The sequence below is a fragment of the Clupea harengus genome, chromosome 1, assembly GCF_900700415.2.
Source record: "Clupea harengus chromosome 1, Ch_v2.0.2, whole genome shotgun sequence".
Taxonomy (NCBI): Eukaryota; Metazoa; Chordata; class Actinopteri; order Clupeiformes; family Clupeidae; genus Clupea; species Clupea harengus.
Genome location: NC_045152.1, coordinates 17,640,896 through 17,663,829, shown reverse-complemented (window position 1 = coordinate 17,663,829; position 22,934 = coordinate 17,640,896). Strand labels below are relative to the sequence as shown.

General features: G+C 45.0%; 3 protein-coding genes across 5 annotated transcripts; all 3 read right to left on the bottom strand.

Moving 5' to 3' along the window:
* Positions 1 to 1,395: 1,395 nt before the first annotated feature.
* LOC116220796 lies at positions 1,396 to 6,565 on the bottom strand. Of its 2 annotated transcripts, XM_031569204.1 has the most exons (5): positions 6,487 to 6,565; positions 4,013 to 5,340; positions 2,840 to 3,967; positions 2,345 to 2,427; positions 1,396 to 2,222 (listed from the first exon to the last, which is right to left on the bottom strand). In XM_031569204.1, the coding sequence occupies exons 2-5, from the start codon at positions 5,256 to 5,258 to the stop codon at positions 2,127 to 2,129; spliced, it is 2,553 nt and encodes an 850-aa protein (XP_031425064.1). In that variant the 5' UTR covers positions 5,259 to 5,340; positions 6,487 to 6,565; the 3' UTR covers positions 1,396 to 2,126. The 2 variants fall into 2 exon arrangements, with proteins under 2 accessions (XP_031425064.1, XP_031425060.1); XM_031569200.1 differs by having other exon boundaries at positions 2,840 to 5,340.
* Positions 6,566 to 9,277: 2,712 nt separating this feature from the next.
* On the bottom strand, positions 9,278 to 13,322 carry LOC122133269 (retinitis pigmentosa 1-like 1 protein). Of its 2 annotated transcripts, XM_042709068.1 has the most exons (3): positions 13,127 to 13,322; positions 12,937 to 13,017; positions 9,278 to 10,650 (listed from the first exon to the last, which is right to left on the bottom strand). In XM_042709068.1, the coding sequence occupies exon 3, from the start codon at positions 10,640 to 10,642 to the stop codon at positions 9,314 to 9,316; it is 1,329 nt and encodes a 442-aa protein (XP_042565002.1). In that variant the 5' UTR covers positions 10,643 to 10,650; positions 12,937 to 13,017; positions 13,127 to 13,322; the 3' UTR covers positions 9,278 to 9,313. The 2 variants fall into 2 exon arrangements, with proteins under 2 accessions (XP_042565002.1, XP_042565000.1); XM_042709066.1 differs by lacking the exon at positions 13,127 to 13,322 and having other exon boundaries at positions 12,937 to 13,098.
* A 1,162-nt stretch (positions 13,323 to 14,484) lies between these two features.
* On the bottom strand, positions 14,485 to 17,380 carry LOC105891459 (paralemmin-3). The gene is made up of 3 exons (XM_031567483.2): positions 17,336 to 17,380; positions 16,291 to 16,371; positions 14,485 to 14,647 (listed from the first exon to the last, which is right to left on the bottom strand). Exons 1-3 carry the CDS (start codon positions 17,378 to 17,380, stop codon positions 14,525 to 14,527), a joined length of 249 nt encoding a protein of 82 aa, XP_031423343.1. The 3' UTR covers positions 14,485 to 14,524.
* Between the last annotated feature and the right edge of the window lie 5,554 nt (positions 17,381 to 22,934).

The following is a 22,934-nucleotide window of genomic DNA, read 5'->3' as shown; positions in this document are numbered from 1 at the left end:
GTAGTAGTATTACTGAAGGAGGAGAAGAGCAAGGATGAGTTTCATCTCACTGTAATTTATTAGTTAATTAAAGATGTCATGAAAAACACAGAATTTAACATCAGTGAATGGGTGGTCAAAAACATGTGTAATTTTAGCGATGATATTTCCATATGACTGAAGTTTGAAGATAGCTGAACTGCCTTGGACTTCACCAAAGTGGAATGAACCCCTGAGCACAGACTCCCAGTGGAGCCGTGGTTGAGAGTGAGCAGAAGAGCCGAAGAGCAGGGGGTCTGTGTCTGGAAGCCAGACCAGCAGCTCATCAGTGCAGAGAGGAAGGAACCAAAGTAGGGATATAGTCCAGGCAAAGTAGCGTTTAACGACAGACTAATTGTAAAATAATTTTTTTCAGCATAGATCATTTCTATGAGGGGTCCAGAACAATATACTAAAAGTCCTAAGAAATCCTAGTTGAGGAAATATGTTTAATTCTCATCAATCTGAGATGTGTGCTAATAATGCCATAATACAACCCAAAAATGTAATTTTTCCCCTTTACACAATTAAAGTACTCATGCAAAGTAACATGTTTTGTATTACAAGTTTGCAAATGAGCTATACACTAATCGAATATGCCCAAAATACACCCAAATAGGCTTAATTTTTTCCTTTACTCCTACCACAATAAAACTTTACATAGAAAAAGTATATATGAAAAGTTTGGAAATGAATATTCATTTGAATATGCACATGAGCTCCACACTTACTGAATATGTCCTAATTTGTATAGGCAGAAACACCATTCATATGTATGAGAAATATATCGGCCCAATCTTCATCCAATCATCCTACTGCCAATGGGTGATGGCAATGCTGCTTTTAGACTGGCCTCTAACCTGAAAACTGCTTGGCTTGGTAGTACCTGCCAGGGGTATAACCCCCCGCCAGTATAGTCTTCAGGGTCACGGAGGCACACAAGCCTCCCCACCACGACAAGGTAGCAACAACGGGAGGTTTTTAGAGGTTAGAGGCCAGTCTAAAAGCAGCATTGAAACTTGTAATACAAAAAAAGTTACTTTTCATGTATACTTTTACTATGTAAAGTTTTATTGTGGTAGGAGTAAAGGAAAGAATTAAGCCTATTTGGGTGTATTTTGGGCATATTCAATTAGTGTATAGCTCATTTGCATATTACAATTAATTTTCAAAGAAACTTCTAATACAAAAAATGTCACTTTTCATGGATACTTTCATTGTGTAAAGTTTAATTTTGATAGGAGTAAAGGAAAAAAAATGTGGGGTGTATTGTTGCCTGGCATTATTAGCACATTATGAGAATTAAACATTTTTCCTCAACTAGGATTTCTTAGGACTTTTAGTATGTTGTTCTGGACACCTCATAGAAATGATCTATGCTGAAAAAAATTATTTTACAATTAGTTCTATTTTTGGCTCCAAAATGACTTACTTTGCCTGGACTAATACAGAGCAGTTAAGATACAAGTGCAAGAAAGTGCAAGAGTGAGTTTTGATTTGTGAGTTGATATGTGAATGTGTGTGTTCATATTTGCCTTGTTTTATCACAACACTTTACAGATACAACAAATAATCACGTGTAACAAACAACACTGCTATCACAGTAGCACTGATGTAAGACTTGTCTGGGACTATAAATGATATCTTGTTTCATACCGATACAGCATGTGATGATTGTGTAACAGCACTATCACATTAACACTTGAGTGGGAACATGTAACCAGTATTTTTACTCTCTTACTGTAATGAGGCTAAACCAAGTGTAACTTGCCTAACTGATTGTAATCCTACACAGGAAAGACATCAGAGCTCTGTCACAGTTCAGGCTTCATCAGATCCCTATCACTTGGGAGTTTGTGCGTTCAATTCTGATTGTATCTCATGAGGTAATGCTTGTGAGACCTGCTGCCAAACATTTAATTCCCTCCGTACAGCTGATCTAGCACTTTCTCTTTGCTTCATCCTCATGTCTGATCCAGGAACCATCCTTTGCATCCCCACAGCAGTCAGTCCTGATCCACGTCTCCTTGGTGGTTCTGAGAGTCAGGTGAGTTCTTTGGGGTGATGTGGGGTGGGGTCAGCGTCCTTGAGGACACATGGAGTACGTGTCAGTCCTCTCCCTTCACGTGTCCGTTCACCGTGCCGGTCTCCCAGCGCTGCCAAAGCAGAGCTTTTTGACTTGGTGGGATCAGAGGTTTCTGCTCCTGGTGACAGAGAAGCAGCACACTGTCATGTCATTGTGCATACAGAAACCCTTCATTTCAGTCATGTTCGACGCCACCAGTGCACAGGAGACAGACCAAGGTCATATGCTGTTGTACTGTACCTGTGTGTCCCCTGTCTGTGGAACCTTCTCGTCTGGGGAGGGAGGTGGCCACACAAGGTCCAGTTTACCTCTGGACTGATAATCTTGTGTGGGGTCAAATGAAACAAATGTATTAAAAGTTTGTGTTGTCATATACCTAGTAAACATATTAAAGTAAGACAGTTTTATGTAGTAAGTTATTCCTTTTAGCCACAGTTTATGTTAATTGTACTGACGTACCAAGTACCATCTAACTTTTATATTAGTACATTTTGTTACAGGATGTTCTCTGGGTTAGGTTTAGAGTTAGTCAGACAAAATAATAATATCTACTTAACTTAAGAAATACACAGTATTAGTAAATGATAAGTAGGAGATAATAGAATATAGGACCCTTCTTTCTCCTTCAGTGCAAATCAATATTGAACAAGTGACAAACTGAATCGCTGAAAACCCATGAAAGGAACTACTGTATATGGATGAAACTGAAGTGGTACTAAACCCTCAGCAAATCACCTTCCTCCATACTTCCTAAGTCTGCTTGGCTGGTTGTTGTGGTTCCTGAGACTCGGCTATGCCGTCGACCCTTCCAGCTTCCATAGAGACCCCTCCTGAGCTTCCGTAGCTCTTTCTCCCTCTCTCGAGCATCTCGGATGTCCCTGGCCACATCGGGCCTTAGTGCCAGTGAGGGTCGCAGCTTAAAGAAGGGATTCTGCCTGTGCAGGACAGAGCTTTCGTCCTCATCCTCCTCATCCTCACCCACCCCTTCTTCCTGCTTCTCGTCCACTTTGTGGCCAAAAAGTGATTCAGAGCTGTGAGTGGGACGAAGAGACCTCCTGCGGTGAACCAACGTGACGTCCCCTTCGACGATGATCCTGTCTCGCTCGTCCGACTCGGCCAGGTTGCCCCATCCACTGTCTCTGTGCCAGGGCACGCTCAACTCCTGGGCCTGGCTGAGCTGCTCCAGACTGCGAGCACGTTCCATCACAGAGACAGAGGGACGGATCCGCTCTTCCGGGACCTGCCTCTTAGACACTGAGGATAAGGAGAATGCCGAGATGGAGGTGGAGAGCATCTTTTTTGGACGGAGAGGAGGAGGTTTTGTCTCAGCAGTTTTGACCTGCTGGAAGGCCTCGAACAGCATCCTTCTCTCCTTGAACTTCCTCACATAACACTCACCTAACGCCTTCCCCAGCCGAACCAAGTCCTCCTCCCTATTCACCTTAGAATTGATCTGCTGTTCCGTCCTCTTCCCAGCCGAACCTTGTCCCTCTCCTCCTTGGGTTACACTCCCTCCAGCAGAGGAACACTGACCCTCCAGAGGATCCTTCTGAACAGAGATCTGTTCCGCCTCTTCCTCTTCAGCACCACCAATAAGATTGCTGGACGACTGCAAGCTCCCCGCAGGCTCCCAGCTTTCATGGCGCTTCCTCTGAGCTGGGGTTCCAGGTGGCAGCTGCTGGGCTGCAGATGTGGATGCAGCAGCATAGGCCTGGGGCTCCTGCATGCCGCATGTGGAGGAGTCAGCAGACACTCCGCTGTCACTCTGATCATCTCCATGGCTGGGCTGCATCTCCCCACTAGCCCTAGCCTGTTCATCTCCATAGTTGGGCTGCATCTCCACACTAGCCCTAGCCTGTTCATCTCCATAGTTGGGCTGCATCTCCACACTAGCCCTAGCCTGTTCATCTCCATGGCTGGGCTGCATCTCCACACTAGCCCTAGCCTGTGGCTCTTCCAGGCCTTGAGACGGAGACGGAGCATCTTCATCTTTCTCCTCTCCACAGGAGTTTGTGTCAGGATCTGTCAAATTATTTCCTCCTTCCAAAGCTTCTGTATTCCCTTCAAATACTGCTGGCTGATTGGTCATGACTGAAAACTCCTCTGACTCCTCAGGGCTTTGCTGTTTCTGCTGCACCACATGCAGGCGGTGAAGCAGCGACTCCCCCTGTTGGATACATTCAGTTAATGCAGGCTCCTCTTTCTCTAATAGCTTAGGACTGACTTCCTCCCGTTCAAATGAAGGACACGCTGTGTTCCCCACCGCTGATGAAGGAATGTCCATGTCTTTTTTATGATCCTTTGGTGTGTGAGCCCTTTCTTGTTCCTGTGTAGCTATGTCGGCACTCACATGTTGCTGCGTGAAAATGTGTGCCTCTTTATCTTGCTGGCAAGAGGACACCTGCTTTTTGTCTGAAATTATCTCTACCTCTTGAGCCGGGCCATGAATACTTGGCATGTTGGCACAGGCTTGTGCTTCCACAGAAACCCTAGCCTCTCCTCTTTCATCATACACATTTGTGGTTCCCTGTTGCTTCTCATTAGAACTTATGGCCTCCAGTCTCACCTCAGAGATAAGACTGCCCCCTTCGTGTGCATGAGTGGAATATTCTGCCTCCATTTCTCTTTCTGTTGCAATATGAGCATCCTCTTCCTCCATCAGATTCCGGGCTTCTCCTTCCTGCTTGGCAAAAATGCAGGGTATTTCTGTTTCCACACATGGAATGCTAACCTTACGATTCTGTACAGGAATCATGTCTTCTTCTGCGTCATCTGAGTGCAAGCTAGATTCCAGTTGTCCTCTCCCAGGACTGTTGTCTTCCTCTTCCTCAGGTGCATATAGGGCATCCTCATCCAGAAAATCTTCATCATTTTCCTCTTGGTCTTGTAGGAAAGCAGCAAATTTTCCATACCCTGGGATCTTCCCCTGTTTCTGTGATGGGCCAGGTGAATTCTGAACCTCTTCAGCTGTGTTTTCTTCACTGGCCTTTGATAGCTTGGATATGTCAGTGTTTGGTGTGAAAATGGGAAAGTTCTCGTCCTCCCAAGACAGGGATTCTGGGCTTAGGCCACTGTGCTTAGGTTTTCTGTGCTGGTCTTCCTCTTCAGAATTACTGTCAGGTTTGCCAGAACAGTGGTCCTGGTGTGTAGCCATGGTGATGAAGCTCTATGTCTCTGTGTGACACCTGTGTGTCCACAGTGACAGCTGGGTTAGGTCCTCCACCCTGTCAGAGTACCTCAAAAACAAATTGTGTTGTCAGTTGTTGGTCTTCATTTTCCCCAAATGCAAAAGCATGAAATCTACAGACTGTCCCAAGCACCCACAAGATGCTAACTACTTTAGAATTCAGGAGTAATCAAAAGCCTGCTAAATATATACTAACACACTGTGTAGGACTAGGAGGTATTTTCATTTGGCATTAGTATTCAATATTTTACCTCACCAGCAGAGAAATGATTAGGTTAGTGGTGCATTGCTAAGACTACGGCTAAATTACGGCCTATATTTAATCACTGTGCTTATTGGAGTATTAATGTGGGTGGGATGTGTTATCAGACAGAGGTACTAACTTGACTTGGCAGAGTTAAAATGTCATGTTGACTTGGGGTAGGTAAACCAGGGGGCAGATTTTCAGCTTGACTGCCCTGTTTCAGCTTGACTGCCCCTGTCATCTGCATGTACTGCCCACTGTGACCTAAACTTAACCTCTCGGTCTCTTGCGCCACTTAAGCTTCACTCTCATAATCAAAAGAAGAAAGATCAGGCCGTCTAGACTGACCCCGAGTAAAGGACAAGGACGGATTATTGTGAGGCTTTGAGTTGCATATGTCACCTGTCATACTGTATCTACTCAGACCCTGCTGTCTATACTGTCAATCGAGTGTTGTTTTTGCAATTAAAAAAAGCCCACTGCTTTAATCTATAGCCTCCGTTGAGGGAGCGATTTGTCCTGCTATAATTACACCATTGAGTCAGATTAGCTAACTCTGGATTAGCCACATGCTACATTGTGTGGGAGCCATTGGAAGGAGTGCTGATAATTCCATTGGATTGGATTAATATGCCTCTACTATTCTTTACTACAGTTATCTCTAAATAGTTTGCCTTTTTCCCAATTCTTTACATTGTAGTAGTGTTGTGTTGTACAGTGAAACCAACTTCAAAACTTAAGCCAGTTCTTCATGTCACAACAAATTGTGGCTGACGTTTACCTCCCTCTCTCACATTCAGCTCAGGCAGTAGAGTAGCAACAGATTGCCATAACATAGACAGCCAACTACGTCATATAGGGCATGGTAGCATTCTTAAGAAATCAAATGAACACAAGCAGACACAGAGAGAAGAGACAGCATTGAAGAGAGAGGAGGAGAGAGGTGCTTACCTGGTTGTGCGCAGCCCTAACTCAGACTGACATTATCAGCTCTGACCCGTGAGGAGATCACATGCTAAATCCACAGCACACACCCCATCCCCATACACAATCACACTCTCACACACTCACACACACACACACACACACACACACACACACACTCACACACACACACACACACACACACACACACACACACACACACACACACACACACACTCACACACACTCACACACACACACACACCTCCCCATTCCCACAGGCCTCTGCATCAGTATCCCAGTAACAGCAGAGGTGTAAAAGGTGTAAAAGGTGTAGAGGTGTAGAGGTTGGCTTATATAGAGGAGCTAATTCTGCTCTGCCCCATCCCCCACGGGCCAACCTGTTTATCCCTACTATGCTTGTTGACTAGTATCAGTTTGGAAGTTCTTCGAAGTTTACACCATTGCAACAAACGTGATTATGTCATGGATGCTGGCAGGCTTGATCTCAAGATTGGAGCAAGGCTCTAAGGTAGTCTGATTGAACAACTGTGTGGGTACAGTGAAAGTGATAACATGATATAATGCCTTGACCATTACCAACTATTACCATTAGAGATGACCAAACCGTGTCAGCTGAAGTTCAGCCACTCGGAACTCTGAACCCCTGCACTGGAACACACATGTAATGCAGATATACTTCAAACCTATTACAATTGTCTAAATGACAATGCAGATATACTTCAAACCTATCACAATTGTCTAAATGACAATGCAGATATACTTCAAACCTATCACAATTGTCTAAATGACAATGCAGATATACTTTAAACGTATTGCAATAATCTAAATGACAATAAATAAGTAGAAATAAGAGGGCCATTTTTTTTAAGCTCAGTCCACAGGTAGCGATCTAAAATCGAACCCCTTACAACCCTTCCTCCAGATATACGTATTAGTACTATATTATCTGGATGAGTTGTTCAAACAATATACAGTATACAACAGAAGAGAGTACACACCTGTGCAATATCACTTCAATGTCAATCAGTTTACATTTACTACATTCAAAATACAGGCCGTACAGTAGGGACTCAATGCAACAAAAGTCAGCACACTTTTCAACTGTCTGGCTCAGATGGGGTCCATCATGATGTGAACCTGCCAGGGACTTTGCATTCACTGTGGTAGTCCTGGCCAGGTTCATGCTAAACATGCTGGACCCTGTCTGAGCAGAGTTCACTGTGGTAGTCCTGGTCTGGTTCACGCCAAACATGCTGGACCCTGTCTGAGCAGAGTTCTTCAGCACAAAGCTGCAAAATTAAACTTTGTTGAAGAACATGAAAAGAAGTCTGGTGAATATTGAGAGCACATTCTAATAATTTGCTCACGCAAACTGGTGATCCTCGGCCCATCTTTGCTCCTAAAGGACTAGGCCTTTCCTGGATGCTGCTTTTGTACCAAAGCATGCTTACAATGACCTTTTGACATCACAAGTTTCAAATCACATCATTATTTAATTATTCTATCTCATTACTACCCCTTAATTGCCCCCGTCCCAACTGTTTTTGGAATGTGTTGCAGGCATAGATGTATATTTACAACAAAACATGAAATATCTTGTGTTCATACTGTCTGCAATGAAATAGAAGTCAAGGTAAATTTATAAATCACTGCTTTCTTTTTTATTTGCATTTTCCATACCGTCCCAACTTTTTCTGATATGGGGTTGTAGAATCCTTTGACATTGCAGTGATACTGCACAGGGGTGGACTCAATTCTGTTGTATACTGCAGTGGACAATCCAGTGGACATGTTGTGCTTTCTCTACACAGTTATATACTTAGACACTACAAAAAGGTACTCTAAGAAACAGTCATAGCAAATGTAAACTGATTAAATACGTCATCATCTTAATTGAAACCACATATAAATGCAATGTTTAGTAACCCATGCGTCCAAGGGCTTGATTAACAATGAGAACGATGAGGAAGACATTTCACTTACAAGAGGAACTTATGTGTTTTCCTCTTCTTCCTGTGAATGTGACTTCAACACAAGGACACTGAACCACCGTACAATTGAGACCTTGTACATGAGGGCGCTGAGCTGAGAGGCTATACTGTACCTGATGGTAGGTGTGCAGGTTTTTTTCTAGAAATTTAAGTGAAATGAAAAATATGCATTCATATAGTGAGCCAAGATGTTTTTTAATTCCATTTATCCAAATAAACAAAAGACATAGACTAAATGTTAAGAAAAAAATGGAATACTGTCCATTTAAAGTCTTTCATACAATTACAGCAGGGTAAAGTATATATCAGACAATTCTGCAACCACACACATGCACATATACCCTCACTCCATAAGGTCACATTTGGCATCTATATTCTTTATTTAGAATAGTGGACCCATTTTCTGCAAAGAAACCTCCAAATGTTGCTTTGATTTATTTATTAATACATAAAATTAAGGCACACCAAATGCACATTCAATCTAATGCAAAATTAAAATCACAACCTCCCACTTTAAATTGACAGCAATCAGCACAGTACTCCTGACATGATACATGGCAGTGAAAGCCTCAATTCTGATAATACTTCTGGCTTAAAAACAGCAGGTGGCGACAAAACACAGTGCATAAGTCCATTGAAGGAGTGCCGTTTGAAGAGCACCTCTGAAGGACAGATGAGATCAGGCATGTTGTTGGTCAAGTATTAAGAAAGAGAGAGAGAGAGAGAGAGAGAGAGAGAGAGAGAGAGAGAGAGAGCTTGAGAGAGAGAGAGAGAGAGATGAACAGAGAGAGAGAAGGGTAAAGACAGAGAGAGAGTGAGAGTGTGTGCTATCTATGACCTCACATGACGGAGCAGCACTGGCAGGTCTTGTGCTTTGGACTGCCCACTCCCTCTGCTCTGCTTGGCTCTCCACAGGAGGACTGCCACTCTGGGTCCCGGGCTGGACTTAGCTGGGGGTCTTCCAGACCGACGTCCTGAAACACATCATCCAGTGACTCCTTCTCCACAGCTCCCTCCCCTCGGCCCATCTCTCCCTCCATCTCTGCCCCCTCAGTCCTGGTACCCAAGGTGGGACACGACAAGAGGTGAAGAGGGACCTCCGGGGAACCTCGGTCTGGGTCGTGCCCTGATGCCGCAGCCCTCGCTGGGTCTATAGCCTCGGTGTCTGTGCTCCTGTGTCTCTTCTCCTCTGTGTCGCCACCTCCCTGTCTTGCTTGTGGCCAGTCTGTCTGGGTGGCTAAATGAGTCTCCAGACTTGGGTCAGCCATCTCTGCAAGTCCCTCTGCTCCAGGCTGTCTTTCATGAGTCTCCAGACCTGGGTCAGCCATCTCTGCAAGTCCCTCTGCTCCAGGCTGCCTTTCATGAGTCCCCAGGACTGGACTAGTAGAAGTGTGGCTGATCTCTGTCTGAGGACACGCCAGCTCATGGTCCTGGGAATACTCCTCTCCCTCCCTTCCCTCTTCCTCCTCATCGCTATCTTCACGCACAAAGACCCGCTCTACTCTGACAAGCGTTCCGTCATCCTGGTTCCCCTGGCCAGGGTCGGTTGCTGCCTGACTGAAGCCCAGAAAGGTCAGAGTGATAGGATCCAAGCCCTCCTCAGGCCTAAACATCTCCTCTTCCTCCTCCTCGTCCTCCTCCTCCTCTGTATCAATAACATTATCATGTTCATCTGTCTCTTCACCCTTTTCATTCACGCTATCTGCATCTCCTACGCTCTCCCCTCTGCTGTCAACAGCATCCTCCTCAGGCTCCAGTTCCTGGGAGCTCTTATGGGAGGACCCTGAGTCGGCGGCCTGGTCTCTGTCCTCTGACTCTGCCTCTGCCTCCAGTTCGGCCTCCTCTGACTCTGCCTCTGCCTCCTTCGCAGCCTCGGCTTCCTCTCGTCCACCCTGTCCCTCTACAGATGGTGGTACCAGCCCCCGGACCTCCAGCAGGGCAGGGACTCCGACCTCAGCCAGGGTGTTCAGCACCTGCCCCAGCTCCTCTGCGCTGGGCTGGGCGGCTGCGCTCAGAGACCCCCTCACTGCTCTGACGCTCTTACGGCCGTCGTCGAACACCATCTCCACCTCTGTCACACCGGGGTGGTCCCCGGGAGGCAGGGGGGCCACGGACGTAATCACAGTGGCCCCCGTCCTCAGATCCTTCTCTACCCTCACCTCCAGCATCCCCAGCACTGTGGAGACAGAGGGAAGAGGGGGACAAAACAGAGAGGTCACACGTGGGATATTCAGCCATCTGAAAAACTTGTACCACTCACCAAATGGTATGAGATGACAAGTCAACATCTACCAGCACACAGAACAGTCGTGAGTCTTGGCACATACAGCAAAGACTTTGATGCCTTTCTGCAAAGAACTTGGGGATATGTTGAAAGAGAGATGGGATACGTTGAGAGAGAGATGGGATATGTTGAGAGAGAGATGGGATACGTTGAGAGAGAGATGGGATACGTTGAGAGAGAGATGGGATACGTTGAGAGAGAGATGGGATATGTTGAGAGAGAGATGGTATACGTTGAGAGAGAGATGGGATATGTTGAGAGAGAGATGGGATACGTTGAGAGAGAGAGATGGGATATGTTGAGAGAGAGATGGGATATGTTGAGAGAGAGATGGGATATGTTGAGAGAGAGATGGTCTGCACTTTTATTTCAGGAATGATGTGTTTTCATGCTGCCAGTTTTTGAGATCCACCCTCAGGCATACTTACTGCCCTTGGTGACACTGGATATCACAACATCACAGGAAACCGACACAAATGGGTGGAATGATAAGGTAAAGAAGATAAAGCTGAAGAAGAGCACTAGGGGTTCACAGTGCTGTGTGATCGAGCAGTCACACTAATAAATACATGTGTCCAAATAAAACACATGGCACATATGCAGGCACTTACAAACGGTACCTTTCACACACACACACACACACACACACACACACACACACACACACACACACACACACACACACACACACACACACACACACACACACACACACACACACATCCCTCTGCTTTAGAGAACAAACAACATTCAAAACCGTCTCACAACCCCCTCCTTCCCTTAGTGAATACACACACACACACACACACACACACACACACACACACACACACACACACACACACATACATATGCACACTGACCACACACACAGATGTAGACATCATCCATTTTTAGTCCCTCTGCAATAGCTTCAAGGCATGCAAAATGAACAAACAGAAACGAGGGGAAAACAATAACAAGGCAGCAGCGAGGCTATATTTAAGCACAGCGTGTAGCCACTCTCTAACGTGCCTCCATCCTGACTTAAGCTCTCTCACATGCACACACACACACACTCACTGACACATACATGCAAACATGCACGCACACACACACACACACATACACACTCAAATATACACACACACACACACACAGACAGGCAGGCACACACACACACACACACACACACACACGCCTTTATCCTGTGTGCCCATCATCATCAAACCATCTCCTAGGGAGGGGAGGCTATGGTTTTTAGGGGACAGGGATGGAACCCTAAACCCCCTCCCCAGCCCAAGCAAACCTAATTGGCTGGCCCGAAGGCCAATGGTCACACCGCTCTGGTTAAAAAGCCTGTGTGACCTCCACACACATTTAGACCTGCTTGAGTTAGTGTAAAATAGCCCTTCCAGTTTTGGCCCATTGAGATTTAGCAGAGGGTTTGTCAGAGGCCATGCAGTGAGATCTCAGCTGTGGTGGGATGGGCTGGCTGGAGAGAGACACTGGCCATATTGGAGTCGGCATTCAAGGGTTCCAATATGCTGTACAGACTGTGTAATGTAGAAAAGAAGCATGGACATTTAGCAAAGATGCTAATTTTTGTCACATGATATTGTCACGTATTTCTGCCTCAAATGAGTATGTGTACTGAAACCCTTCTCACGTTCAAATGAGTATGTGTACTGAAACCCTTCTCACATTCAAATGAGTATGTGTACTGAAACCCTTCTCACATTCCTATTGTTTCTTGGAGTAAACGTGTGACAGTCTGGTGCTGGGGCTCTATATTATAGCTACAGCCAAAGTTCGCACTTGTTATGTCACAGTCGGGAGCAATAATCATGTAGCATGTTATGCAGAGAGTGTTAGCTTGTCAGGGTAAACTACACTATTTATCACTCTTGAGATAGAAGCTATGCCATAGGATGCTTTGTTGAAAGTACAGAAATCCCAATAAGAAATACCATATTAGTAATGAGTTCCAGCTGAGTGTGTATGTGTGTGTGTGTGAGTGTGCGTGTGTGCGTGCTTGCATGTGTGTGTGTGTGTGTGTGCGTGTGTGTGCGTGTGTGTGTGTGTGTGTGCGTGTGTGTGCGTGTGTGCGTGTGTGTGTGTGTGTGCGTTTGTGCGTGTGTGCGTGCGTGCTTGCGTGTGTGTGTGTGTGTGTGCGTTCATCATACTGAGACTCCATACCTGATCTGTCCTCACCTCCATTCTGAATGGGGAGGGAGCTATTGGGGAGAAGAGCGGTTTCTTCCACTTCAGCGTGACTCTCTGCAAACAGATACAGATCGCTGGGCTTCAGCATATGACAACGAGAGAGAGACTGGTATAGACGAGTTGGAGATGAATAGTGTATGCCTTGTATAGAAAGCACTCTTACCTTTCTCGTCTGTGTCATCTTCTGTGTCAACCTGTTTGGAAAGAGAAAATTATTTGTGCGCATGATGTGCATTTAGTTTCAACACAGCAGTACTACACATCTACCAAAGATACATGAAGCCCTTATTGTCTCCCTGCAAGTCTATGAGAAATACTTCACATGCAAACCCATGAGGAAAAGAGAGCCCAGTTCAGCTTATAAATTATTTAACTTATTTACACGGCTGGCACAACAAACACAACAAGCAACAACAAGCCAAATAAATGCACTGACTGTGCATCTACTGTATGTGTGATCTGTGTCTGTGTGTATGTGTGAGAGCGCACGCACACATGCATGCATGCAAACATGCCCGTGCAAGTGTATGCCACAACAGCCTGCGTCGTGATCCATGTTTGATCCCTGCTTCCTTCAGGCTATGTCTATGAAGATGCATATGAAAGACTCACATGCCAGGTCTCTGAAATGAATGAGGGAGTCCTATTACTGTGGTTTGGACTGAGGTGGTGGGAAATGCTAGAAAAAACACTGCACTGCTAGGAGCAGCCTGAAGGGGGCAGGAGAGACACCCACTCAGTGCTTTGTGTCAAACATGGACTCTGACTGACACCCGTTCAAGATCTGAATATCATTGGGCTATCATTAGCAAACAGCAATTTTATGTATTGCTATATGTATCCATATCTAGAGCCAACCACAGCTGAGTCTTGACTGAGACGTGTTCTTGTTGGAATATGGTGCTCTGCTTTTGTGAGTGTGTGTGTTTGTTGATATCTACCTGATCGGATGCATGTGTGTTGTTCTTTTGTGAGTGTGTGTGTTTGTTGATATCTACCTGACAGGATGCATGTGTGTTGTTCTCTGTGAGTGTGTTTTTGTTGATATCTACCTGACAGGATGCATGTGTGTTGTTCTCTGTGAGTGTGTTTTTGTTGATATCTACCTGACAGGATGCATGTGTGTTGTTCTCTGTTGAGTTTGTCTGACTGCCATCCTGGACTGGCGTCTCCTCCTCCTCCTCCTCCTCCTCCTCCTCGTTCTGAGTCTTACCCTCCTCCTCTTCAGTGTCCCTAGCAGGGAAACATGGACATGAACATCACAATCCACCAGAACAGGGTCTTCACTCTCCTCCAGAATCATTACTGGGTGCAGAGACCCATACACACAAATTAAGGCCATTCCTCACCTTTCAATGAACTCACAGACACAAACACACAGTTAGGGGTCTTAATGAGGCTTTACGTAAGTGATGCCTATTCCAGACACAAGCCACAAGGCTGAGATAGAGAGAGAGAGGGGGAAGGAGGTGTGTATGTGTTTGTGTGTGTGTGTGTGTGTGTGTGTGTGTGTGTGTGAGAGAGGTTGAGTCATTGGGGTCATTCAGGAGGAGGGGTGGTCTCACTCCTTCTCCTGCCCCTCTGTTCTCTGTGCTGGAGGCCAGAGTGGAGCTGGAGGCCCAGGGCCGTCTGCAGCCGTGGTGTTGGGCACATCCATTAGCCACTGGTCCCTCAGGGACTTCCTCTGAGAGTGAGAGAGAGCAAAAGGGGAAGAGAAAAAGTGCAAGTGAGAGAATGAGAGCGATAAAGAGAGAGAGGCAGAATGAGACGAATGATCCAAATGCTTGGAGTGAACTTGGAGTTGGAGAAGAGCAAGGGTGATGTAATGTAATATAAGCAGTAATATAATGACTGCAAGGGTGATGTCATTTAATATAAGCAGTAATGTAATGACTGCAAGAGTGATGTAATGTAATATAAGCAGTAATTTAATGACTGCTTCCATTCTAACAACTCTCTCAACTTTTCCCAGCCCACCCTGAGCATGGGCATCCAAGGCAACAGTATGTGGATCAGTAAATTGATCAAATACACCATGATCCAACACTGCACCCCTCTCTTTTGCTGTTAGTTTCTCTCTCATGTCAAGTCTGTAGTTCTCCTTCCCCTTCTCTGTGTCCCTATCCTTTCTCCATCTCCTTCTCTCCCAGATAAGCGTCTCTCCCTGTCCTTCCCTCTTTAGCTCCGTGCCGGGCCCCTCAGTAAAGATGTGCAGTGACACTGAGAGACAGTGAGCCTGGTAACAGCCACCTGTCAGAGGCAGTCAGAGTGCTGAGAATGAGGCTGAGGCATGTGAGGAGAGGCAGTCAGAGTGGTGAGGTTGAGGCATGTGAGGAGAGGCAGTCAGAGTACTGAGGCTGAGGCATGTGAGGAGAGCTGACGCTTCATAGTTATTCTAGTGTTTCACCCCAGAGGGCCACATCAAAGCCTCTGCTGAACCTTGCTGGACAGGATGTTATTGCATGGTGGCGATGAGGGCGCTACAGCAGAATGTGAACTGTTTCCAGTATAACTGACAGCTAAGGTGCTGTAAGGTGTGTGTCATGCCATAGGCGTGTGAGACAGAGCCCACCCAAGGGTTAACCTCTGTGAGTGGGTGTGGCCAAAGCTCAGAGTGAGGGTGAGGGTGCAAAGAAATATGGCTTTATTAAGGCGAGGAAAAAAAACTCAAGCAAACCATAAGTACAACACAAAATGCAAATGATGAAATAGCAAGAGAAATCCCAAGGCAAAATATAGAAGTAAACATAAGAAAAACAGAGGAAAAAGTGGAAAATATCAAAGAAATCCAGCAAAAAATGCAAACTGCTCCAGGCCTCTCTTTATAGCAGAGGTGAATGGGTTTGGCCAAGGCCATGTCTGTGCTCCCCACAGCCATCACAGGAGTTCACCTGGCTAACTACGCCAGGAACCACCGCCAGTGTTCCCCATGTTTCGGGTGGGACTTCCTTTGCCGTCGGACTGACCCGCCACAGATGAGGAGAACATGATAAACATCTGACAAGTCGGTAATCCCTTTTATACTGTATACAAATATTCAAGTCGGTAATCCCTTTTATACTGCATACAAATATTCTGTTGGGCACCACCTTAGTCCAATCAAATCATAATTAAACTGGTGTAGCGTCCTTTGTCTTACCATCAGGAGATAATGTGTATGTTTGCGTGCGTACATGTACACCAGTCCGTGTGTGCGTGTTTGTGTGTATATGAGGTTGTGTACAAGTTTATGTGTGTTCAACTATGGGGCAGAACAGCAAAGCACCATTCCATGTGTGTGTGTGTGTGTGTGTGTGTGTGTGTGTGTGTGTGTGTATGAGATCAAACCTTGCTCTGAGCCAGCTTCAGCCATTCTTCCTCCACCTCACGTCGTAATCGCTCTTCTTCCTCCTGTAACCTCCTCTTCTCCTGAAGAAGAAAAAGCTAAACTGTAAGGAAGAGAGAGCAAGAGAAATACAAAACAGGGCATAATCCTCTGAATACGCATCACTGTTGATGCCTGTACCTGCGTATTAAAGAAGGCATACTAGATGTTTCAACTCTCTCTTTCTCCTCCATTCTCTCTTTCATCTCCCTTTCTCTCCCTTTCACTCTCTCTCTCTCTCTTTCTCATCCTTTCCTTTGTGGATGTCTCAGTGAGAAGGATATCTCTATATAATAAGAAGCAGACACTTTTGATGTGAAAATAGTCCAGAAATAAAATGCCTCCCCCTATCCACCCGTGCTTTGAATTGGATTACTTTAAGAGAATCTAATCCTCTTCCGAATTGAATTAACAGCTCAGACACAGCACAGGCTCAAAAGGTGGAATATGGTAATCTCTCAATTCGTTTCAGTACATTATAATATAATATAATATAATAATGGATTTATATAAATTACACAAATATCACAGGTAAAGATAATGAAAAATTATAATATATTAATGTCAGAATATGCTCATTCTGCTAACACTAAACATTTTAAGCTAGCCATTCTGTATCTACTAAATCTCTATATTTGCTCTATATTTTTGTTGGCATTGGCTTGTGTGTGTTTTCCGTTCTCATGTTGGTTGTGAACTTCTACGTGAACTTTGACCTGCTGTTTCACAGATCACCAGCCTTTGGTGGGACACATTGGATGGGAAATGAAGCATTGCCTCTCGGTCAAAGAGCTAGGCCTGACCTCTCCATGAAGGCCCTGGCTGACCCCCCAGTAGACTACACACATTCTTTAACACAACACACAACACACAGGCCTATCGCCAGCTTCTGCCTCTAGTCCACCATGGTTAAAGCTACTTTAAACTGAACCCAGAACAGCAGCTCAGGGCAACGGGTGGTCAGGTAAAACAGCAGCGCAAACGTCCACGGGATGGTGTGGAACTCACAGCGATGGCCTGCAGTCTCTGCTGGTACTTCTCTGCTTCATCCATCCTGGCTCTGCAACACAAAGGGCACTGCAGTACTGATCCTGCCCAAACCTGGACATAGTAGTTAGGCTTGGGGTTAGTTCAAAACCATGACATCCAGAAGACCTAGAAGAAGACCTCCAGACGGCGGCTAACTCTGGACCTTATCTGCCTCTGGCCATATCTCATCTCAAGGAAAATTTGTCTAAAGAGTTCTTTATCTTTGTCTGTGTAACAGACCCGCAAATTAGCCCAAAGACCAAATCAAAGGTTAACGTGTTGCTTGCTCTGATTAGTTCCAAAGGTTCTCTTGTGCATGAGTCAGGGGCTGAATGCAGAATGCTGCATCTGTTAGCTGCCTATCTTAAGTGTTTCTGTGGTCTGTAGAGTGGGCCCATTGTGAAACATCAGGGGTAATACCACTCCTTCACTTCAAAGACCCACCATCAAGAACAGCCCCCGGAGAGAGGTGGGTGACTGCATGAGGGGCAGCAGGGGCAGAACAGAGGGGGTATTTTGTGTGACACGCAACCAAGTGCAAGGCCCTGTTTATAACGAATGATTGATTCTGAGAGCAAAGGACCTCCAGGTCTCGCTTGAGTGCTTGCCTAATATTGTGGTTGTCGTGGCAACGGCGCTCACCAATGCACATGTACCACAGGAGCCCTCAATTAAAGCACATTTCAGGAAGAGAAAAAAAGGAAGAGAAAAAAAAATCTCTAAATGCTTTTATAACCCTCCAGCTGAGACTATGAGACAAAAAAGCTTCTGAGAGGCTGTTAACATGAGCTATCCAAAGGGAGAGCAGACTTCCTGCAGAGTGTGTGTGTGTGTGTGTGTGTGTGTGTGTGTGTGTGTGTGTGTGTGTGTGTGTGTGTGTGTGAGGTGTTATATAAGTGAGAGGTATTATGTGTGTGCAATGTATGTGTAGCTCAGAGAAACAGACATAAACAACTAAAATGGTTAACACTTTCCCAGCAGGAATCTGAAAGAGTTAGAACTGAAACCTCTGGATCTGTGGACATTCTAACTAAATCATGACGGCCATGTCAGCATTCTCATTACTGGCCACACAATCATACAGCAACATCTTCATCTTCATCTCATTCTCATTACTGGCCACACAACCATACAGCAACATCTATTTAGAATACTATTTTATTATTATACAGAATACTATTTAGCACTTTTCAATTTCATCTGGAACATCTCTCGTCTTGGGTTTGGGAGTAAATAGTTGAAAATGAGTGAGAGACCATGTGAATAAGGATGAAAGCTGTCAGGACGCTTTTGGATCTGGTGATGCAGGGACTGACAGCAGAAGTGGGGCACTCCAGCTCTCCCCCAGAGTGAAGGGAAGCCTGTGGAAGAGTGTCCCTGATAGGAGGGACTGTTGATGGCATTCACTGCTCTCCTCCAGCGGAGTGAAGGGAAGCCTGTGGAAGAGTGTCCCTGATAGGAGGGACTGATGATGGCATTCACTGCTCTCCTGTCAGGCTGAATGTCCCACAGGCTGTTTGCATCTCCACTGGAAACTTTAAGGTTGTTGACGCCCTGTCCAAAATATTTCAAGCCAAACAGGCCTTGATGGAGAGAAGACCTGGGGAGCATCTCAGAATACGGGAGATGTTCTTGATATTATTTATCATTTAGCCAAGGATATGGTAATGGGGGTCGTTTTATCAGCAGAAATAAATTGATTAGAGACTGTTGATTTGCATTAAGTGATAAAGTGCTTTTGGGAATCTAATTAAAACAGCATGCTCCCTGATAAACAGTCTCCTCTGGACTGTCCTCTGGCTAAACAGAGATGCATAAAATCACACACACATAAAAACAAAAACACCCTGCCACACCGACACACACACACACACACACACACACACACACACACACACACACACAAACACACACACACACACACACACACACACACACACACACACACACACACACAAACACACACACACACACACACACACACACACACACACATACACACACACAAGAACACTTGCCCTATATACTGTATATCCCATCACTCCATCAGGAGGCTGAAGAGAAGGCTCACAGCACATGGAGTACCCACTCATGCTGAACTGATGCCTCTCTAGCTGTGTGTGTGTGTGTGTGTGTGTGTGTGTGTGTGTGTGTGTGTGTGTGTGTGTGTGTGTGTGTGTGTTTGTGTGTGTGTGTGTGTGTGTGTGTGTGTGTGTGTGTTGGTGTGGCAGGGTGTTTTTGTTTTTATGTGTGTGTGACTCCATGTGTGTGTGTGTGTGTATTCATGTGGCCGTTTGGTAGAGAGGGAGAGAAAGAGAGAGAAGGCGAGAAGATGAGGACTGAAAAAGGAGGGCAGCTTAGAGCGATGACAGATATACATACAGGCGACAGAGGGACTCATGAAACACTGAATACTAAAACACACCAACACTACAAATGTGCATACAAACACACAGACTCACAACACAACAAATGTGCATACAAACACACAGACTCACAACACAACAAATGTGCATACAAACACACAAACACACAGACTCACAACACTACAAATGTGCGTAAAAACACACAGACTCACAACACTACAAATGTGCGTACAAACACACAGTCTCACAACACTACAAATGTGCGCACAAACACACAGACTCACAACACAAAAAATGTGCATACAAACACACAAACACACAGACTCACAACACTACAAATGTGCATATAAACACACACTCACAACACTACAAATGTGCGCACAAACACACAAACACACAGACTCACAACACTACAAATGTGCGTACAAACACACAAACACACAGACTCACAACACTACAAATGTGCATACAAACACACAGACTCCCTGGCGTAGGACTCTGTGTTCCTTTACTTAAATAAGCATTGCCGTGTTCCACACCACGGACGGGTCCAGTGCCTACAAGAACCCAGGTTCTGGTCCTTTCACAAGCCCACTCTGTCTTCTATTCACTTCCTGTCTAATCCTCACTCTCCTATAAAAGGCTAAAAAAGCAAAAAAAAAGCATTGTGTTGTTGAAAACAACCATGAAATCAATGAATCAGAATAAAGATGCATCCAAATCACCCAAATGCCAGTGTGTGTGTGTGTGTGTGTGTGTGTGTGTGTGTGTGTGTGTGTGTGTGTGTGTGCGCCTGTTTGCATTTGGGCCAAGACACACAGGCACAGGCACAGGCACTTGGCTCATTAGTTGTGAAGGACAATGCAGATATAGGCCTGGGGCCTCATGAAACAGCGGTTATAAAACCCACTGCAGCTGAGCACTGCGTCATCCTGTTGAGGACTACTCTGTCTGTTTGGGTGAGTAAGAACAAGATCATCTTGTCTGGTCTACAGAAGAAAGCCATTAGTCAACTACACATGATACAGAATGCTGCAGCATGAGTCCTTACCAAGACCAGACGAGGGGCGCACAATACACCAGTCTTAAAATCACTTCACTGGTTACCCGTTAGTTGCAGAATAGATTTCAAGATTATTTTACTAGTCTATAAATCACTCCATAGTCATGCACCTGAACATATGTCAGGCATGCTCTCAAGATACACACCCAGTAGATCCCTGAGGTCCTCTGGCACTGAACTCTTAACAGTTCCAAAAGCCAAGACCATGAGGCAGCGTTTAGTTTAGTGTTTCTGCTCCCAGTCTTTGGAATACTCTGCCAGAGGACCTAAGAGTGGCTGAAACTGTCGAAACCTTTCTTTCATCTCGCCTATTCTTCTCTTTGATATGTATTGTGGTTCTGTGGTCTGTAATACATGTGTTAGTGTTTTTTAGATTTCTTTTTCTTTCCTTTGGAAAATTCGTGTCAAACATAATTGTTTGTATCTACTCCAAATTTCACATGGCAATACTTCAATTCAATTCAATTTATGTATATAGCGCCAAAACAATAAAATGTTCTCGCTTTACAGGGCTCAGTGCCTGAACCCTCTAAGAGCAAGCACAATGGCGACAGGGGCAAGGAAAAACTCCCTGTTAATCAGCAAGGAACCTTAAGCAGAACCTCAGCACATAAAAGGGGACCCATCCGCTGGAGCTTGGCCGGGTACTTCCCTTTAATCCTCAGTGTAGTTCTTTATCTCTGTATCTCTGCTCTGAGATTGCACTGTCCCTCTCCATCTGCTTCAATCTCAGAGCTCATCGGCTGGCCCTGGAAAAGATCATGTGGGTGTATTATTGCAGTATTGATTTCAAAATGTCCATCAGGCATTTGCTCAGTGTGCCTTTTTTGGGACTCTTTTGATGGAATACTCAATGGAATTTGCTAGGTTGGAAAAGTTGTGATAATTGTTATGTTTGTGTGGCTTGGAGTTCTGCAGCAGCTGCTTCCACTCCACATACCTCCGAGGCTAGTGCACCCCTCATGGCAGGGACGTGCGGTCATATGAGGCAGGTGAGGCAGAGCCTCACTTGTCATCTTGAAAAGTAAAAAAAAAAAAAATTATTTTATAAAAAAAATTATAAAATAAAATAAATCTTCATATTTCTCTACTAATCTGTGGTATAGGTGTAATTTCTGCATGATTCCAATCATTTCGAGCATTTTTATAATCAAAATCGCTGAATTCGCTGAATTTGCGCATGTCCTACTCAAATAGACGGGAGAAAACAAGGGACGTGCGGTCAGGTTAGGCACCATGTATTGTCTATGGGAGCTAGTGAGGCAGTGCCTCACCTAGGATTGCGCAATCGCTCCAAACTGGGTTTTGCGCATGCGTGCGCATGCGTAGAACCTTTGAGCTGAGCTCAAAACGCATTGAAAAATCATGTAGGTGAGGCACACAGTACCTCTGCCTCAATGAAGGGGGCGTGCGAAAGCGCACCTGTCGGGGTTATGCTGGGGAACGTTGCTCTTCTTCTACACTTCTGTGGAATGGAAGATTTTATTGCTAAGCTGAAGCAGTTCTCAAAACTGGACTTTCAGTCCAAACGTGAAATGATTAATAATGGGATACCCATGCCGGAGCTAAAAGGTATGCTTCAAGCGACGGGACAGAAGATAACTCGATCGACTTCTCACATTCAAAGCCAAATTCCTTTGAACATGTTTGGAACCTCAAGAATACATTTGGTTTTGAACTTACAGCGGCAGCCCCGTTGATTTCCCATTATTTCTCTTGGGATTGTTTTATGTCTATGTGAAGCCATTTAACATCACACAAGTGGTTGTGATCACTTTGAACCCAAGACTGCTTTTTATTGGTGAGCTAATTTTGGAAATTAAACTTAAATTGTAGGTAAATTGTGTTTCCTGGTTGCAATGGTTATCCTGTTGCTACGTTAGCTAATTAGCTAGCTAAGGACACTTAATAACCTTACGAGTTAATCGGAAGTTCAATTTGCATGAAATGATAGCTGGTTATCTAGCTGATGTTATAGTCTCCTCGATTTAACTATTACAATTATAATGGGAAAAGGTAGAAACCCTCAGGGTGCTTGTGCAACTTCGTAAGAAAGAGTTCATATTCATGAGTGCATAATATTTACACGAGTTCATCACAAGCTAGCAGCTCCCTACTGTATGCACCTTACCTATGTGTGTGTAAAGAA

What these genes read in the sequence shown, in the direction of transcription:
- LOC116220796 (XM_031569200.1), bottom strand. Translation starts at nt 5,258, where the DNA reads ATGGCTACACACCAGGACCACTGTTCTGGCAAACCTGACAGTAATTCT. An exon ending in CTTAGGAAGTATGGAGGAAG is followed by an intron (nt 2,428 to 2,839) that starts GTGATTTGCTGA and finishes ACCCCACACAAG; the next exon opens with ATTATCAGTCCAGAGGTAAA. An exon ending in CACAGACAGGGGACACACAG is followed by an intron (nt 2,223 to 2,344) that starts GTACAGTACAAC and finishes CTCTGTCACCAG; the next exon opens with GAGCAGAAACCTCTGATCCC.
- LOC122133269 (XM_042709066.1), bottom strand. Translation starts at nt 13,051, where the DNA reads ATGCTGAAGCCCAGCGATCTGTATCTGTTTGCAGAGAGTCACGCTGAA. An exon ending in TGGAGGTGAGGACAGATCAG is followed by an intron (nt 10,651 to 12,936) that starts GTATGGAGTCTC and finishes CTGTCTCCACAG; the next exon opens with TGCTGGGGATGCTGGAGGTG.
- LOC105891459 (XM_031567483.2), bottom strand. Translation starts at nt 17,380, where the DNA reads ATGGATGAAGCAGAGAAGTACCAGCAGAGACTGCAGGCCATCGCT. An exon ending in AGAGACTGCAGGCCATCGCT is followed by an intron (nt 16,372 to 17,335) that starts GTGAGTTCCACA and finishes TTTCTTCTTCAG; the next exon opens with GAGAAGAGGAGGTTACAGGA. An exon ending in TGAAGCTGGCTCAGAGCAAG is followed by an intron (nt 14,648 to 16,290) that starts GTTTGATCTCAT and finishes TCTCACTCTCAG; the next exon opens with AGGAAGTCCCTGAGGGACCA.